General features: G+C 36.5%; 3 protein-coding genes across 5 annotated transcripts; 2 read left to right on the forward strand and 1 right to left on the reverse strand.

Moving 5' to 3' along the window:
• Nucleotides 1–6,030: 6,030 nt before the first annotated feature.
• On the forward strand, nucleotides 6,031–10,294 carry LOC109177944 (ATPase family AAA domain-containing protein 3C-like). The gene is made up of 8 exons (XM_019327451.1): nucleotides 6,031–6,392; nucleotides 6,474–6,569; nucleotides 6,950–7,060; nucleotides 7,355–7,664; nucleotides 7,989–8,079; nucleotides 8,307–8,649; nucleotides 9,237–9,385; nucleotides 9,545–10,294. Exons 1-8 carry the CDS (start codon nucleotides 6,108–6,110, stop codon nucleotides 10,071–10,073), a joined length of 1,914 nt encoding a protein of 637 aa, XP_019182996.1. The 5' UTR covers nucleotides 6,031–6,107; the 3' UTR covers nucleotides 10,074–10,294.
• A 393-nt stretch (nucleotides 10,295–10,687) lies between these two features.
• Nucleotides 10,688–12,455, forward strand: LOC109177529. Of its 2 annotated transcripts, none has more exons than XM_019326906.1 (3): nucleotides 10,688–11,184; nucleotides 11,706–11,745; nucleotides 11,869–12,455. In XM_019326906.1, exons 1-3 carry the CDS (start codon nucleotides 10,996–10,998, stop codon nucleotides 12,342–12,344), a joined length of 705 nt encoding a protein of 234 aa, XP_019182451.1. In that variant the 5' UTR covers nucleotides 10,688–10,995; the 3' UTR covers nucleotides 12,345–12,455. The 2 variants fall into 2 exon arrangements, with proteins under 2 accessions (XP_019182451.1, XP_019182450.1); XM_019326905.1 differs by having other exon boundaries at nucleotides 10,689–11,184; nucleotides 11,703–11,745.
• A 3,315-nt stretch (nucleotides 12,456–15,770) lies between these two features.
• Nucleotides 15,771–17,634, reverse strand: LOC109177528 (zinc-finger homeodomain protein 2). 2 transcript variants are annotated; one of them, XM_019326903.1, is made up of 2 exons: nucleotides 17,217–17,634; nucleotides 15,771–16,766 (listed from the first exon to the last, which is right to left on the reverse strand). In XM_019326903.1, the coding sequence occupies exon 2, from the start codon at nucleotides 16,716–16,718 to the stop codon at nucleotides 15,966–15,968; it is 753 nt and encodes a 250-aa protein (XP_019182448.1). In that variant the 5' UTR covers nucleotides 16,719–16,766; nucleotides 17,217–17,634; the 3' UTR covers nucleotides 15,771–15,965. The 2 variants fall into 2 exon arrangements, with proteins under 2 accessions (XP_019182448.1, XP_019182449.1); XM_019326904.1 differs by having other exon boundaries at nucleotides 15,771–16,774.
• Between the last annotated feature and the right edge of the window lie 406 nt (nucleotides 17,635–18,040).

The following is an 18,040-nucleotide window of genomic DNA, read 5'->3' on the forward strand; positions in this document are numbered from 1 at the left end:
CTTAAAAAATGATTATTATTTGTCAATGGAGTAAATTTGTTATGATCAAGAAACAGCGTCGTACCGCGTGGAAACCATCTTGCGATCTAAAGTTGCATTCGGGCAGTCAATGCCCACAGAAGTATACAAATTGACACTTGACATAGTGTTTCCATGATTGGGTCACTTCAACCACCAATCCACCGTACCATAAATTCATAAACCTTTATTATTACCACTATATATGACTGTTATATTATGAGTAAACTCGTTTCACTTATGTATTTTACTTCAATTCATAAAATAAATTACATTAAGAATACTTTATGTTACGAGCCCGACGGAGGGGACAGTGAGAATTTATATCGTATCTGAATGTGCACTAATCCGACTTATGATTCTAGTTGGCAGAGAATCAATAAAGTAAACTAGTTTATGGTTGTCTATATTTAATTGGCTTAATCAATAAAAATAATAGACATCTTTTACAAAAAAAAAAAAAAAAAAAGTGAAATTTGAAACTTTATGAGTGTCTGACTAACTAACTAACTAATCACTCCCAATTTTTACTCCCAAATACAAAATTGATGTAGACAATTGTATTAGAATTAACATAAAAAAAGAAAAAAAAAAGTACCCATTATATTAAGAAGTAAAATTTAGAGAATAAAATTTGAGAAGCCATGTAAGTAAGACTCTATTGTTATTCTTATATATTCGTTGAAGTTGACCACCCACCAATCTTATGTTTTGAAATTTGAATAGTTTGGGAGAAGAAATTTGAATAGTCCGTCGGAATAAGTTATAATATATCCCCGCGGTTTCTTTTACATTTAACACACGATGAATACTTACTTTTCTGCATTTCGCCATTAATTAATTAATTAAGACGACGGCGTTAGTTGTTTGTTTTATTTATTAATAATTATCATATAATTAATTTCGGTTGATTTGTAAGCAAAATAAATAAATTCATACTTGTGACTGCTGTGAGAGTGTGATAATCATCATCAGTTGTCCGCATGACTAGACTTTTTTCAATTAGTAATGAATTAATTTACGAATAAGGCTCAAATTAATCATCGAATGTAACGTGAAAATGTAATTGGATCATTCAATTAAAAAAAAGTGTAACTAGATCATTCAATATTGTAAAACTATACCATTTGTCCTAAGTGACCTGCAGTGGCAAGTTACCAACAAGTAATTAATTAAAATTATTTTAAAAGAAATTAAAAATTATTTTAAAACAAAAGAATAAAAAGAGAAGAAAGAACGGCGGCGACTGCAGATTAGATTCAGAAGACCGTTGGAGACACCAAATCAAATCCATGGAGACTGTCTTGGCTCCATGGATGTGGAGAGAAAGAGGGGACAACGACGGCGAGGCTGGGCTTCTCGGCTCCCCTCTTGGCGACGGATAGCGTTACGACTAGGAGCAACGACGGCGACGGAACTCGAAGAAACACGACAACATAGCTTTGGGTGTTCTGCAAATTGTCAATTGGCTGGCATTGCGACGGCGGACGGTGGGCGGTGACCGCGAGGCAAATGGCGATGGCGTTGGCAGTAGGATGTTCGGGGATGGCGGTGGTGCTCTCCGATCTCCAGCTCGGCTCGGGGTGGTAGCACTAATATGGCTGTGTTTGGGTGGGAAAAAAGGCGGAGGGTTGATGGTGGCAAAGCAATACTGCTTTCGGCCGGTGACCTCTCTCTCTTTCGGTGGCGGCGGAGCAGTGCTGTCTTTTTTTTTTTGGTGGCAGAGCAGTGCTGTCTTTCGTCTCCAGATCCATGGAGACGATCGGAGAGTCTGAGACCTTTTTTTTTTTTAAAAATGAACTAATTACCTGTTGGTAACCTGCTACTGCAGGTCACTTGGGACAAATTGCATGGTTTTACAATATTGAATGGTCTAATTGCATTTTTTTTTTATTTGAGTGGCCCAATTACATTTTCACGTTACGTTCGATGGCTAATTTGAACCTTATTCCATTAATTTAAGATATATCGTGACGAACCATTTATTGGAATCAAGCGTTTACCGCTACGCCAAAAGTTATAGCTAGTAGTGAAAGCTCAACTTTATTTTCTTATGTCGTCACATATTTTCGAGATACTAAATGCTGGACTTGGCCTTTTAAGCGCGCCCTTTATCGATCTTTGTCCAACAATCTCCCAGCCTACGGGTGCTAGACTTGGTCTTAACCCGTGTCTCTGCTCAACGGGCCTCAATCAAGTAGTCGGTGCATGTGTTGAGCAGATCATTTACTTAGTTTTTGTATTGAAATTGTAATTGTCAAACAATAGATGAGGGCAGTTACCAATTTACCATATTGTACATTGTTATAGGAGTTACGAAATATTTGTAAAAATGCAGAACCTCAAAGCAATGAGAATGGGAGTTGTAATCATCAATTAGAGTTGTCAAAACAGATTTTGTCAACCGAGCCAACACGCTTTGCCCCTTATATAGGTAGGGATGGGCTTCAAAATTTACAGTTTATTAAATTACTCAGTGCACACATTTGAATAGTCCAACAAAATTAAGATCACCTAAGTTTTTAAACAAATTGATGGATTTAATTCACCCGCGGTAGTCCGAATTATTAAACCTGGATAAGAACACGTACGAAATAAATAATATAATGCAGAGATATCGTAAGGCCGCAAGGACCGTATATTGTATTAATTGTCGCTAATAAGCTATTACAAGACTTGATTAGGACAATAATGCTAGAAGATAGTAATTCAGGAATATGTTGTGTTGTGTCCGTTTAGGACAAGAGGGAGGCTTTTTATATCAGCTCAAACCCCCCAACCGCACCCCTAGGACCGGGGGTAGTTGGATCGGTCCGCTTTGACCGCGTTCCCTCCGGGACCGGGTCCAAGGCGGACCGACTCGGCATGGCCGAGCTGGGCACGTGCCGAGCTCGGCCTAGCCGAGTCCACCATGGACCGGCTCGGCCACTGCCGAGTCCATGGTGACGGGCTCGGCCCAAGGCCGAGATGCTTTGGGCTGACCCGGCCACGGCTCAAGGGATTGGGCCGAGGCTCCTCTTCCCGGGTCCGTCTCTCCGGGTTGGTTCGTTCCGGGTCCAATATATCCATTACAAATAAAATAAAATAAGTTTATGAATTTATGGTATCAATGAAATTAAAATATTATATCTTAAAATATTATAGTATTGTATTAGAATATTACAATAGGTTATATAATAGAGATTTAAATTATATCAAAAAATAAAAATACAAATTAGGAGGTTAGCCCGCACCCTGCCCCGCCTTAAAGGTGGCAGGATGGGCCAACTTAATCGATCTAGGCATGTTGAGTAGCTGGCCTTAGAGGCTCAATCTGCATTGACATTTCTACCGTCGATTGATGTATGTGTAGTAATTTAAAATATAATTAAAGAAGACACTAGATAATCGATTCTTATATAATAGCTCACAATTGTACACATCAGTTGCATGTGATCATGCATTCTTAATTCTTAAAATACAGTGACTGCGCTTTAAATGAAGGCACGAGGCATAGAAGATAAAGGAGCAAATGGTAGTCCGTTGGGTACGTAATATCACTTTCATGGACACCTTCTATAGTTATATACTATGAGATAAATGTTTGCAAAATATTAATTTTCGATATTTAAATAGTGGGGTTATAGGCAAGTTATATGTAACCATCATTAAATTAATGCAAACAGATTTTTGCAAAAGGATATTTTATCATAAATTAATGATATTTTAATCCAAGGAATTTTCTTCACATAGATGCTTTTGTTGATAGAATTAATAAACGTACTCTCGATAGCAATTAAATTCTTTGAAAAATAAAAGTTATTGAGACATTTGGTTCATTTAAACTTTCCATTATTTATAGGAAAACATGTAGGTTGTCATGATTGACCGGCTCAAATTAAGAAGGCCAATATAATTTGAAATCTTGTGATTATAAAGCTAACTATCCAATCAACTTTGGGGTACGGTTACACTTTAAAAAAAAAAAAAAAAAAATTCCAATATATCTTTGTCATGTTTAAACAAAAAAATACAGTCCAAACGCAAATATAATATTTTGTCACTGTCATAGAGAAAAACACATACAGTTGTAGAGATTTACAATGTGATACACACACAGTTGCATCTCTAGTACGTAAAGCTTGCGGCACATTGGCACAATGAGGAACCCATGGAAAAACAAAATAAATAAATAAATAAATAAAAGTACGTACATATGATCTCTAGAAGCTTCTCTTTAATTTTTTTTTTTTATACATAGATTTGAATGTAAATCGCGAGTCGAACGAGCAATATTTTGGTCAGTCTCTCTTGTTATTGTGAACACAAAGAGCCCAACCTATACCATACCTCCTCGAATCAAATTTGGAACCAGTAAGAAGTGTGAAATTATTCCACCAAGCATTTAGGTTTAACACTTATTTTTTAGTCAGACCAGGAGGTGTCTTGAGCATGTCCTAACTATTGAAAACACTTTTAAGCCTGTACCATACTCAGACTAATCTCCGTTTGCACTGAGCCGGCCTAATTAAGCGACAAAGTGCTGGTCATATTGATTTTTCCATACGAGAGGGGATTCGAAATCCCGACCTCTCTTAGGTTTAACACTTTAACCTACTGTATTAGATTCTAAATCTAATAATAAAGTGTAAAATTCTTGCTAATAATCTTCCAAAGTCAGATTTGTATTGGTGTGTTTTTTCTCCGGACGCGGTAGAAGAGTGGAATATGGTACGACCTGCTCAAAACTGCAACTAACGGCTGCATCATCGTCAACCGTACGATTTATCTTGGTAGTGCAGATATTTGAACGTCACATATTATACGAACCAAGCTGTCGGCTTTCATAGAAGTGGTCGTGTCTATGCCATTGACTTGTTTCTTTGGTCATTGTCTGTATCTTAATGCCACCAAACTTAAAACTAACCCACTTTTTTAGTAATGATTTTATTTGATTATCAGCTCACGGGCGAGGCTGCTTGTTACAACCTTTGACCATTTCTCCAGGCACAACAAACATAAATAGTCGTTTAGCTCATCCTAATAATTCTGCCCCGCATAATAAGTTGAAGTATTAATAATAAGCAGCGGATTTTCATTTAAATCTAAGTCTTGCTTGCATTTAATTTGCACCCAAAAAAAAAAAAAGTCTTGCTTGCATTATTTTCGTTTGTTTATGCTAATTGATCTGATGTGATTGGGTATTGGTAATTAATTCTTGGTTTGAGGTTATTTGTCGACTAAGGTTATAGAACATGATTCACCTAGAGCGCCATATACCTACGAATAGCAACCGTGGACTATTAAGCAAGGCAATTGATGTATATATTAATATTCGAAGGTTGTAATTTCTTAAACTTTGATTTATGAAAGAGAACCCACAATTGCTATCCAAAAGTGTACTATGTTGAAGTTCACGGTGAACAAAAGACCCCAAGGATGTAAATTAAATCAGCTTAGATCGTTTATAGCTAATCGATTGAAACTAAAAGGTAAATTATTTATCTTTGCATCGAGTCTACAAAATAATTTGCCGAAATGGAGAGATAAGGCTTGTGAAGCCATGACTGAACCATATTAGTTAGTGTGGCAAATTTTCGTATGGACCATGGTGTACACAATATTGTATGAACCATTACAAAAAGTACATTTTTAATATATTAAATGTACATTATTTTTGTACTGAATGTACACTCAGTACACAAATAATGTACATTTCTTAAATATAATGTACATTATTTTTATATTGAAAGTACATTATTTTTGTACTGAATGTACATTATTTTATAGTATATAAAATATGGTCCATACATGTCCACACAATAATGATTGTAAAGGTGGGCCATATGGGTTCTCAATTATATTAAAACCCAGAAAAATCATTTGTTGAAGCCCAATAGAAAGCTTGAATGAGATGAATTCATAGGCTCTATTGTAGGCCCATAAATCAGAGTAAAATAATTAACTGATACCCGACCCGTGACCGACCCGCCCAGATTCTCGAATCCCTAATTCGGTAAACCCTACTTGGAGAGGAAGTTTCAGGTTCAAGGGGTTTAAGGGAAGCTCCTCCAGGACTAACTGCCAGCGAGGATTTTGATTGATGAGAAATGGCAGCTTCAAGGCTATCTTCTATGGCGGCCGTCGCCGCTGCCGCGGCGGTCGCCAGTTCAAGCTCCAATCTGTCGAACCGCGCGTACGCTGATTTTCCGTTTCGCTTCTACCCTTTCTCTTCCTCACCCTCTCCTCCTCCTCCACCTTCTCCGGCCGCCGATTCTCCTGCTTCGGATTCCAAAGCTCCCGCAGAGGATTCTAGAGGCGGCTTCGATCACCAAGCTCTAGAAAGGGGCGCGAAAGCCCTCAAGGAAATCAACAGCTCTCCGTATCACAAACAGGTGAATTATAATACATTCATTGCATGCTAAACAGATTCGTATACCTATTACCTAATATATTGATATTGTTTTTTTGTCAAGGTGTTTGAAGTAATGAGAAAGCAGGAAAAATCGCGTCTCGCTGAATTGGATGCGGAGAAAGCTCATTTTGAGGCTATCCAAGCTCACGCTGATATTGTGAGTCTCTTCGTTTAGCTGAACTTTCCTTCTGGATTTTCTATTTTGATTGGTTAGCCCTTTATATGTTTTTTTGGCCTGAAATACTAGTAACTTCTTATTAGAAAAATGAATAAAAATAACCATTATAAAGACTCCTAAGAAACATGGAAAGAAATATACAAAGCAAAGCAAAGATAAAAACTGTGTGAAGTGGAAGAAAGAGTAAATGTTCACTCAATGCTGAATTTTTTTTTTTGATTGAAGTTCAAGGGCATGCTTAAGATGTGGTATATTACTGAACATGGTTTCATTTCACATGATATATGAAGCATGTGGTGCACTTGATTTCATTAGTCTAGTTGCATTGATTGCATCCTCTTTGTTCTTTTCTTATGTAGGAGAAGCAGCAAAAATGGGGAGAAAATCAGCGGGAGCTTTACCAACAGCAAGCACAAGCAAAGGCACAAATGCTGAGATATGAAGATGAGTTGGCTAGGAAAAGAATGCAGGTGTGATTCTCAGCTTCTTTTCTAAATCTTTTTCTAGAGTCATGCAATTGAAGAGTTGAGGCGAATCTTTGGAGGGTAACTAATTTAGTTTCCTGACAAGTGTAGAGTTTATTGTATTCAAAATATGTTTCACTGGAGTAGCACAACCTTCGTCATATTCGGAAATTTAGACTTGTTTATCAAGCATTGGTTATAATCAGTTAAATTCGATTTAGAAGGGAAGCTTTTGATTCATTATTGCTTAAAAGCTTTTCCGTGATTGATTGTTCAATACATCATTTACCACTATTACAGACAGATCATGAGGCTCAAAGACGTCACAATGCCGAATTGGTTAAGATGCAAGAGGAGTCATCCATACGAAAAGAACAATCAAGACGAGCAACTGAAGAACAGATCCAAGCTCAGCAACGGCAAACAGAGAAAGAGAGAGCTGAAATAGAGCGAGAAACTATAAGAGTCAAGGCCATGGCTGAGGCTGAAGGCCGAGCTCATGAGGCTAAATTGACTGAAGATCATAACAGGCGGATGCTAGTTGAGAAAATAAATAGCGAAAAAGAGAAGTGGCTTGCTGCAATAAATACGACTTTCACTCATGTTGAAGGTACTCAAGAAATGTGGTGTGTATTGTTTACTACATGATCTTTGCCCATATGTCCGTATATGCACAATCTCATCAACAGAAACTATTGATACAATTTAGCAGTGTCATTTGAACTTGCCTTGTGCTGGCAAGGGCAAGGACTGGATTGTTTGTTGGTTTTAAATGGGGACTATAATCGACATGGTTTTCATATTTCTAGTTTGCTATTTGAAAAATCATGATTTTTCTTTATATAAAGAATCTATTTATTTCTTCTCTTTCTGATTTTAATTGCCTGCATTGTTCTACAATTTCATTCAGTTATTTTTTAACAACAATTTGCAGAGGGATTCCGTATTTTATTGACTGATAGGAGTAAGTTGATTATGGCTGTGGGTGGAGCTACTGCATTAGCTGCTGGAGTTTATACCACCAGGTCAGTGAAATAATCAATGCAACCTCTTTTTTGTTATGTAAGCCAAGACAAATTCCTAAAAGGCACATTCTCCTCACAGTACAAAATGTTATCCTTTAATTCTGACCTCATTTTGGCAAAACTAAGTGGCTTCATTCCTATAATCCTATCAACATCAATCATCAAGAAAACTTGAAGGAATGTGTCCTGTAATTTCCTTAATTCTGTGTGCTCAAATGTTCATTCAGGGAAGGGGCCAGAGTTACATGGGGATACATTAATAGGATTCTTGGACAGCCATCTCTCATTCGTGAATCATCAATGAAAAAATTTCCTTGGTCAGAGAAGATTTCACAAGTTGCAACTAGAGCATTCAGATCTGGTACAGCTGCTGAGGCAGCAGCATCTTCACAAAGTAAATCTACTTTCAATAATATTGTCTTGCACCCCTCATTGCAAAGGAGAATAGAACACCTTGCAAGGGCTACAGCTAACACCAAATCTCATCAGGCACCATTTCGAAATATGCTATTTTATGGGCCTCCTGGCACTGGTAAAACAATGGTTGCCAGGGAAATAGCCAGAAAATCGGTATGGATTAACCATCCTTTATTTTTTATTGTCTTGGCAATTAATTTTCCTGCAATGCATTAGCATGGAAATACTTTTTGATGCCAGAGTAAGAATTTGTGGGTTCAAATTTGTAACAAATATACCATCTTCTATTTGTGGACTAATTAAAAGTTAAAGAAAAATGTTAAATACTTCCTCTATCCACTTTACTTGTCATGTTTAGTATTTGAATGTCAAACAAACTGTTCTTTGTTTTCTTATTTACTTCAATGTTTACTTATATGGAGTAGTTTTTAAATTGAACTTTATGTGTTTATTATAACTTTTTACATAGTTTCTGAATATATAATTTTTTCTTGTGTTCAGCTATTATGAAAAATGAATTGTAATTAACTTGAGTCATCCTACTTTTTTTTTGAAAACCGAGTCATCCTACTTTATTCCAACTGGACACAAAATGTGAGAGGGGACTAAGTAATAAAAGTAATATTACTGCAGTAGATGTAAAATAGGACTGTTTAAACCTCTTTTTTCCTAGGGAACGAACTCTCATGGAGTTAAAATGAACTCCATGTTCTAACAGTCACTGGTTCTAAATTCTGCAGGGATTGGATTATGCCATGATGACTGGAGGAGATGTTGTACCATTGGGTGCACAGGCAGTGACTAAAATTCATGAGATTTTTGACTGGGCCAAAAAATCCAAGAAGGGCTTATTGCTTTTCATTGACGAGGCTGATGCCTTCTTATGCGAGTAAGTTGGTGGTGTTAAAATGAAATTTTCTAGTTATCAAGATTTGTCTGAGTAAGATGCAATCGAATTCATAAACATCATATATCTATCCTCTTTCTGGTCTATGATATCAATTGTTCTTCATTCACAATATGTAAAATTTTATTTTATTTCCTGCAGGCGAAACAGCATACACATGAGTGAAGCTCAGCGGAGTGCTTTAAACGCTATGCTCTTTCGAACAGGAGACCAGTCCCGGGATGTGGTTCTTGTCCTCGCAACCAACAGGCCAGGGGATCTTGACAGTGCCATCACCGACCGCATAGATGAAGTCATTGAATTCCCTCTTCCCCAGGAGGAAGAGCGTTTCAAATTGCTGAAGCTGTATCTGAACAAATACCTCTCCGGCGAAGAAGGCAGCAACGACTCCAAGTGGGGAGGAGGTTTGTTTAATAAGCAACCACAAAAAATCACAGTAAAAGACATATCCGATGATATAATCAGAGAGGCTGCTCGGAGGACGGAGGGGTTTTCCGGCCGAGAGATCGCCAAACTCATGGCTAGCGTGCAGGCGGCCGTTTACGGCAGCCCTGATTGCGTCCTGCATCCCCAGCTCTTCAAGGAGATTGTGGACTACAAAGTTGCAGAGCATCAGCAGCGCATTCAACTTGCAGCTGAAGGTGGAGAGCCTGCTTTCTGCACCAATTAGCTGCCAAATTTTTTATCAAACTATAGAGATCTCTTGCAGAGTTATTCTTATCATCTCATCAGGCATAACTATGTAAAAGTAGAATCCAAAGTACATTACTCGATACTTCATGTGAGTATATACTTTTAGGATTCAAAACGTTTCAGTTTTGTGTTTGAAACCCTATATTGTATACATTTTATTAGTAATAATAACTGCACGATTTTGAATTCTTTGAAAAAGAGTTAATAATTTATTTAACAATTTGGTATGATTAGAAGAAACAATCACTATTCAAGAGAGTGCATTGACCGAAAGGTGAATTTCATTTTGTGATCTTAGTCAATAAAAATTGAAAAGTTTAGATTATCCATAACTGATTGATCCAAATCGAGACAACCCATTCTTCTCTCTAAAGGGTGAATTCTTAATACTTTACACCCTGGTCTGGTAGAGCACAATGACTCGAATTTATCTACTTTAAACATAATTTCAACACTATGACTCAAATTTATCTACTTTAAACATAATTTCAACACCACCACCGTCAAAATTCGAACAACATAATTTCAACACCACCACCGTCAAAATTCGAACCTTGATCTCTTCTCTCAAATACTGCATACTGAACAATTGTGTTAAGCTCGGACCATATATATTCCCTTATAGATGAATGGATGATGATCGCAAACTACCTGCATCACAGTCTCACAGTTGTTACCTGTCCAAAGGCCAAAAGCCTTTGTTTGACATGCCGCCTAAAACACGGCCGCGTGTCCAAAGGCCCAACGCACCTCCTAAAACGCCGCCACGTTTCTCACTCACTGCATGGCGGTTTTCATTCCCCCTGTCCCCTATCCCCTCGCTCTAACCACTGTTATATTTCCCTCAATCCGTTCCCCGGAGCTCTCAAAAAATCTCTGTTCTCTAATCATCGCCGGAAATGGAGAAGAGAAACGCGGAGTTGCTGTTACTTTGGCTGGCGGCGGCGGTGCTGTGCTGGTGTTCGCAGGAGGGAGCGGCGGGGAGTTCTAAGGATACACAGAATTCAGCCGCTACAGATATGGGGATCAACGCCTCCCAATATTCACAAGCGCAGCTGTTCCCAGGCCATAATCGCCAACCTCTTCGAGTAAGCCTTCCTTTTATCAATCACATATATCTTTCTGTAAATTTTACACCGTAAATCTTTTAAATTAGTATAATTTTTAAACTATATAAATTAATTTTAAAAAATTTATACTGTAAACCTCCACATTACTACATTACAGTATACGGAGTAAAAGGTTTTTTATTATTTATTTATTTTATTATTATTATTTTGACCTGCTATATATGGCGGTAAAATTTAAAATTTTGAATTAATTTCAGAAAATTTTGCCCAAATTTGCCTCGTAATTGGTTAAGTATTACTGTATGTATATTAGTGTCATGTATCATATAATCAATAGTGCATGCAATGATCTTTCGAAATAGTGAAAGTCCTGTATCTAATACTCTGATTCTGCACACGTTATATGATTAATAGCATAAAGGCAAGGCATAGAAATATTTGTGTTTTGAATTCGTCTTAATATGTGATGTTAATTTTGATTATCTTAACTAATTTATGGATTGTGCTTTGAAGCTGATTGATTTGGTTTAAATCAGGAGACTGAAGAAGATGGAGCGCAGAGATTGGTTCACAGTGCAGGTGCAGTAATTCCTTTCCTACTGCTTAAAGTGATAGATCGAGTTTCAATTCACTATCCTCTCATCATTAATGTTTATTGCCCTAGACTAGACCATTTCTGATGAGATTTTCATTTTTTTGCAGAAACACTAAGATATGCTTCTGGAAAAGCTAATGAGATGGGAGATATGGCATCTGAAAAACTATTAGGCTTCAAAAACATTGTTTCGGGCATGGCTGGTGGTTTGAAGGCAAAAGTGAAGGATAAAGCTTTTGATGCCTCTGCCTTTTGCTCCGAGAAAGCAGAACAAGGAATAGACATGGCTTCAAACGTATCCACCGATGCTTCAGACATTATGAATCAGGCTGGGGACATGAAAGATAAAGCATCTGGCAAAGCCAAACAAGCAATAAAACTGGGTTCAGATAAGGCTGCAGATGAAAAATCAGAAGCCTTTAAAAGATACCAGCATGCCAAATCAGAGGTTTATGAAACTTGTGCATCTGCCCAGGATACCATGACTGAACAAGCCAAGGAGAAATATGAACAAGCCAAAGAGAGAGCTTCACAAGCTACTGGTGAACTTGGAGCAAAGATGAGAGAATCTGCCCCCTCTTAAATCATAACAAGTTAATTACATCATATGCTGTACTATATATATTACTGTTCTTTGTCTAGCATGATGTCCTTTGGTTAATAGAACAAATTTTCATGGTTTCCTAGTTTCTAAGATCTACTATGCTTGATACTTCCTTTCATCTTGAAAGTGTCTTCATAATTAGGACCATAAATTAGTGTTCTTATTCCAGCTGAAAATGTCATATATGTTACATAGACTGCATAGCTAACAGTACTATACTACTACCAAATACAGAAGCTGCACTCAAATTTTGTTTAAGATCTTCCAACACTGCATTCAACAAGAACAAGGTTGTTCAACCTCAAACCTCACAAGAGAACTAGAGTTGGGTCTTGGGTCCCTACTTCACTGCAGCTTGCTGGTTCAGGTAATAATTTAACAAATTAAAACTGATCTCTTCATTTATCTTATATATATATTTGTATATGAATGTATTTATTTATTTCTTTCCCCAAGTTGAGGAGCATATGCCCAGCTTTGACTGTTGCATGTCTAAATCCACTAGGTTCTTAGCAGTTTTGGCTCTTACTTTCTTAACCATAAGATATCAAGTTCAACTCTTGATAGGAGCAGTTTATTGGCCTTTTTGATTTGAGCCAGTTAATTATAAGCAACTTAAGTTGGTTTATGGTCTTTTACTAGTTAGGGTCATACTACGATTTATGTAGTGCACATCCCTGAGTACATCCGATTTCCTTCCTCATCTATGTGTACTTTTCTTTATATTCCTAATTTTTACTCTACATAAAATCTTGATTTAGACACTTGTATTGGAATTTACATGAAAAAATAAGCTCTAAAAATAGCTTACCAGAACCTGTCAGTACATGTAGTAGAACTCCAAAAAGGCAATGCAACGTTAAACCCCCCCAGACAATTAAGCGAGACATATTTTGACTTGTATAAAACTGTTTGGTCCACCAGTGACCTGTCAAGATATTTGATTATCCCGGTGTCTAAGGCTTTTTTGAGTGGAGAAACATGACTTATTAGCAAGTCCATCGACAAGGATGCTTTCGTAGTGGTTGGGTTGCCAGCCGCAATCTTTACTTGACTATATATTCAACAACCTTGTCTTCTACCCCATAGTTTATTCTGACAGTAGGTGAAATATTTACAGAATGGTGTTGTATAATATACCAAGAAACCAATTCATGTTAATTGGCTCAATCTATAGTTGCCTCACAGTCTAGTACGTGCCCCCATTTTAGAAGTTATGGCTATATATATATATATATATCATGTCTACATACAAAATGACAAACTTCTTGCATGGTTTGTACAAATATAATTATATTGTACACGGCCCCAGTGAGGCTTAGCTTATAGCACTTGCTTCCAATCTTGATTAAGTAACTCTTGTATTGAATACAATAATTGAATGGAAGGTTTAATTTTGAAACTGAGCTCATATATATATATATGTGTGTGTGTGTGTGTGAGGGGGGGGGGGGGGGGGGGTGTGGGGGGTTTGAAAGGAGGGGTTAGTTTTTTTTTTTTTTTTTTTTTTTTTTTTATGACAAGAAATTAGCCGTCATTATTTTAAGGTGTGAATTGAGTAATTTTCATTTATGTGTAATAATATGTATTATACTAGAAAGATCTTGTGTTACTGATTTGACCTAAAGTGTGTTGAAAAAAATTCAATTTGTAATTTTTGTCCAAAAAATCATATTCTGTCGTCAGCTGTTCTTTTGAGAGGAGTTAAAGTTTTTCATACTTGTCTGAGGATAGTGGTCTAGTGGATGGGTGTTTGCACTTTTAGAAATACTTTTAGCAATAGGGTGGGAGTTCAATTTGAATCTCATCATGAACAATTTGGATATAAGTTTTACCAATTTGGTGTGAAATTGAAATTAAGGCGGCTCTATTTATTTTTTCATAAGTCCGGATGAATTTATGAGATTCGGATGAATTTATAAGATTCAAGATATAGTTCATCGGTAAAACTTGAATAATTTATTTATTTTTAGAAAGACGAGTTTTTCCTACTTTGAAGTTAGAGGTTTAATTTTGTACCAGTCTCGTAGTTAGAGGAATTTATGGCATATCTTCAATTCGCAATGGAAATTTAACATTACAGCGTCCATGTCTGATGTCTGTACCAAGGTTGTTAATTACTGGAGTACATTAGAAGGGAGTAGATAGCTGAATCGTACGTTGCCAAAATATCCTCACTGTAAAGCAAAACCTTTTAACTACCTCCTATAAACCTATAAAGCTATAGTATTTAATTGCATGGGTGTTCCTTTCAGTTGTGTTTCCAAGAAATCTTTAGCCATGTAATATTATATGTATTTTTTTTTATTACATTATGTATTCTAATTTTATTTATTTATTTTTTACATACACTATGTTAAAATGATATTTTTTGCTCGTCTTTGTTCACAATCAGTTATTGCACATGCTAAAATGACAAAACACAAAAATTTGGAAATAAAAAAGGTACGTGGGGATATGAAAATAGGACCATGTTATACCCCATAAAGATTAAAAAAAATTAAAATAAATAAATAAAATTAATATTTATTATTTTGTCATATCAATGAGTGATTATTATTATAGGGTAACATTTTTTTTTAAAAATAAAAATATGACCAGGGAAAAAAAAAAGAAATAATGGCATGTTTGGTTTGAAAGAAAAAGTTATTGCGAATATTTTTATTCTTAAAATTTGAGGAAAAATAATTTTATTTTATGTAATTAATGGAGAATTTATTCTATGAAAAGAATGAATTGTACTTTAGTCTTAGTTATTTTATTATTTTTTGTTAATGAGAGAAATTTACAGTTACTATTTGATAATGTAAATTAGATAAATTTTGTTTTTATATAATAACTCGTAAATTGCATATGAATATACACTAAGAAAGCCATGTACGATGAGTTAACCAAGAAAATTTTAATAAGAATTAAATTCATAATTTCTGACATAAAGAATCATGCTCTCCTATACTTTTTTGTTTTTTTTTTTTTTTTAGAGAAAACATACAATATGAATATATTATTGTCACATCCCCTTATTATTTAGAGATATTTGAGTTTTTAACAACTTATGTTTCATAGACCAAACAATGAATTGATTTCAAGTAATTTTTATTTTATTAGAATTTAAATTGAGTTTATTCTCAATTTCTTTCTTTTTTTTTTTTTTTTTTTTTTTTTTTTTTTTTTTTTTTTCACTATTCAAAGTGGCTTTAAGTGTTCTAATGCAATTTTTTTTTCAAGAAATGGATTTTCAAATATTTGTAATTACAAAATATAGTTCCGAAACAATTTTGAAAAATTTCATAAATTTTTAGAAAAGAAATGTGTTCAAAACGAGGAATCATCCTTTCATAACTTTATAGCAAGCATTTAGAAGCTAAGGGGTGCAATGTATAGCTCAGTAGTAACACTCTCAGATAGTAAATCAATAGAAGGGCCATTAATAAAATTAAATGAGCATTCATATATTCATATCTGCATAAAGTTGGGAATATATATATAATGTATCAAAAAATGGTTATATGAACTAGCTTTCCCTCTATGTACTACTAGCTATTATTATGCACAATATAACTATGATCTGAGATGTTAAAAATCACCTGTGTCATTTGCTTACATTTGTTTCTTCTTCTCAGCTTGTTTACTGTTGTGCATCCAGACCTTGAACACTTGTCTCTTCACACCCACTTCACTGCAAAACTTGTGCACTTCTTCATCATCTTGCTTCTGGATTCTCCACCCTATTTTCTCTGCAAATTCATGCATTTGTTGTTTCTGCTGCTGGGTGAACTTTGTTCTAAACCTTTTCTTTGATGAGGGCACTTGCATTAGCCCTTGCCCACCACCGGCATTGAGATCTTCACTTGATGATTCTGCCGGAGCTCTGACCGGCGGCGGCGGTGGGGCGGCCCCCCTGTAATGCTGGGGTGGCAGCATTGGTGGGTTTTGCGTCTGAAAGGTGATTCCTTTGCGGTGGAAGTTGCGGTGACAATTGCAAGCTGCACATTTTAAGGATTCTGGGGTGCCCTCTTTGCCGCCGGGCATGAATTCTCCGCAGCCGTCCACTACATGGCCGCCGGTGCTGGCGGCATGGTTCTTCAGGCATTCTCGGTAGCGAATTAAGGTGGTTGTATGACTTGTATCAGCAAATCTTTGAGGCAATAATACTTGCTGGGTTGTGGCTTTGTTGTTTAGTAAGGATGGTGGATCTGGATCTGGGTTTGAAGGACCTTCATGCATATGATGATGCTCTAATTCTTTTTCCCTCTGGGAATCTAGGGTTTGCTGGGATGATGATTCTTGGGCCTGCAGGTTGATTCTTGAAGGTGGAATCCCCTCAAACTTCTCTTTGCTTCTGGACTCCATTGATGCTAAATCAGGTATGTATAACCCTTTTGCTCTTGAATTCAGCTTCTGCTAGTCTAGGTTAGCATCAACATCATATTATAATACATTTATATACTAGTAATAGATCTGCAGAAGAGCAGATGAACATATAGCCATTAATGTACAATCCAACTATCAGCTTAGGCTTTTCGTTGAGATAGAACACATGCTTCAATTGACAGGCCAATTCCTTTTTCTCTTCTGAAGTGGAGATTAGTGGTGAACCCACAAACCCATTTCCTTAAAACTTCAACTACTCATCCTTACGTAAGCAAGAAACGATGGCCCAGATGACTACATGGTTTTTAGGCTTTAATCAAGAAACATGAGCTAACCTAAGCTAGATTAGAAAAGGAGATTAGAGTGGTAATTGTTTTTGGTCTCCTTTAGAGGCATCAAAACCCCTCCAAGAAACCAACCGGCAATAAAAGGAAGAATAAATGAATGAATGAATAATGGAGGAGTGGAGGTACTTACAGTGAGTGATGAGAAAGATGAGACTTAGCTCCACTAACAACCGACAGCTCCCTCTTCGTCCTGTTCTGCAGCCTGCACTCTCAGTACTGCCATTACTGCTTTCTCTTTCTCTTTGTTTCTTTGTTTTTCTCCTCCCCCACCTGAGTGGGTAGTGGGGGAGTTGATGGGATGGTACCTTTGGTTTGACTGGGTGTATCGGAATCTCAGGAAATATGGATAATGGAACCTTAATTAAGCTCGTTTTAGCTAGGGTTCAAGACATTAATCTCAGGTTATTAGAGTTGAATGTGAAAGAAGAGGAGAGAGCGATGGTGGAATAGTGGAACGTGGAAGGAAAAGAGGAGAAGGGGTGTAGACTTTTGTGTGGGTGGGAAATAAAGTTAAAATAGGACACCACAAATGCTTTTCTCCTGCCCCGGACCATCATTTATTTTAGAGTTAATACTCAAAATGGTCCCTCGACTATGCCATAATTATCAATTTGGTCCTCAACTACCATTCTTATCCAATTAAGTCATCAACTATGTAACTTTTACTCAATTAAGTCCTCAACTATACAATTCTTACCCAATTTAGTCCTCAACTATATAATTCTTACCCAATTTAGTCTTCTGTATTAATTTGACTGTTTGTTGATTGTCAAAAGTCGGGATAAAATTATAATTTTACAAGATTTCTCCTTCCTCTCCATTTAGCAGCGCCAAACCATGCAGCAATACACTCCGATCAGATTTCGATCGTCAAAAAATCGTTGGAAATCAAATTCATGGGCTATCCGATGCATAATAACTACTTCGATACTGACAGGTTTAGAACCCAACCGG

Source organism: Ipomoea nil, unplaced genomic scaffold, assembly GCF_001879475.1.
Source record: "Ipomoea nil cultivar Tokyo-kokei standard unplaced genomic scaffold, Asagao_1.1 scaffold0805, whole genome shotgun sequence".
Lineage (NCBI taxonomy): Eukaryota > Viridiplantae > Streptophyta > Magnoliopsida > Solanales > Convolvulaceae > Ipomoea > Ipomoea nil.

Coding starts and splice junctions, on each gene's coding strand:
- LOC109177528 (XM_019326903.1), bottom strand. CDS start 16,718: ATGGAGTCCAGAAGCAAAGAGAAGTTTGAGGGGATTCCACCTTCAAGA.
- LOC109177529 (XM_019326905.1), top strand. CDS start 10,996: ATGGAGAAGAGAAACGCGGAGTTGCTGTTACTTTGGCTGGCGGCGGCG. Junction 11,185..11,702: donor ATAATCGCCAACCTCTTCGA/GTAAGCCTTCCT, acceptor GGTTTAAATCAG/GAGACTGAAGAAGATGGAGC. Junction 11,746..11,868: donor GAGATTGGTTCACAGTGCAG/GTGCAGTAATTC, acceptor ATTTTTTTGCAG/AAACACTAAGATATGCTTCT.
- LOC109177944 (XM_019327451.1), top strand. CDS start 6,108: ATGGCAGCTTCAAGGCTATCTTCTATGGCGGCCGTCGCCGCTGCCGCG. Junction 7,061..7,354: donor TGGCTAGGAAAAGAATGCAG/GTGTGATTCTCA, acceptor CCACTATTACAG/ACAGATCATGAGGCTCAAAG. Junction 7,665..7,988: donor GACTTTCACTCATGTTGAAG/GTACTCAAGAAA, acceptor AACAATTTGCAG/AGGGATTCCGTATTTTATTG.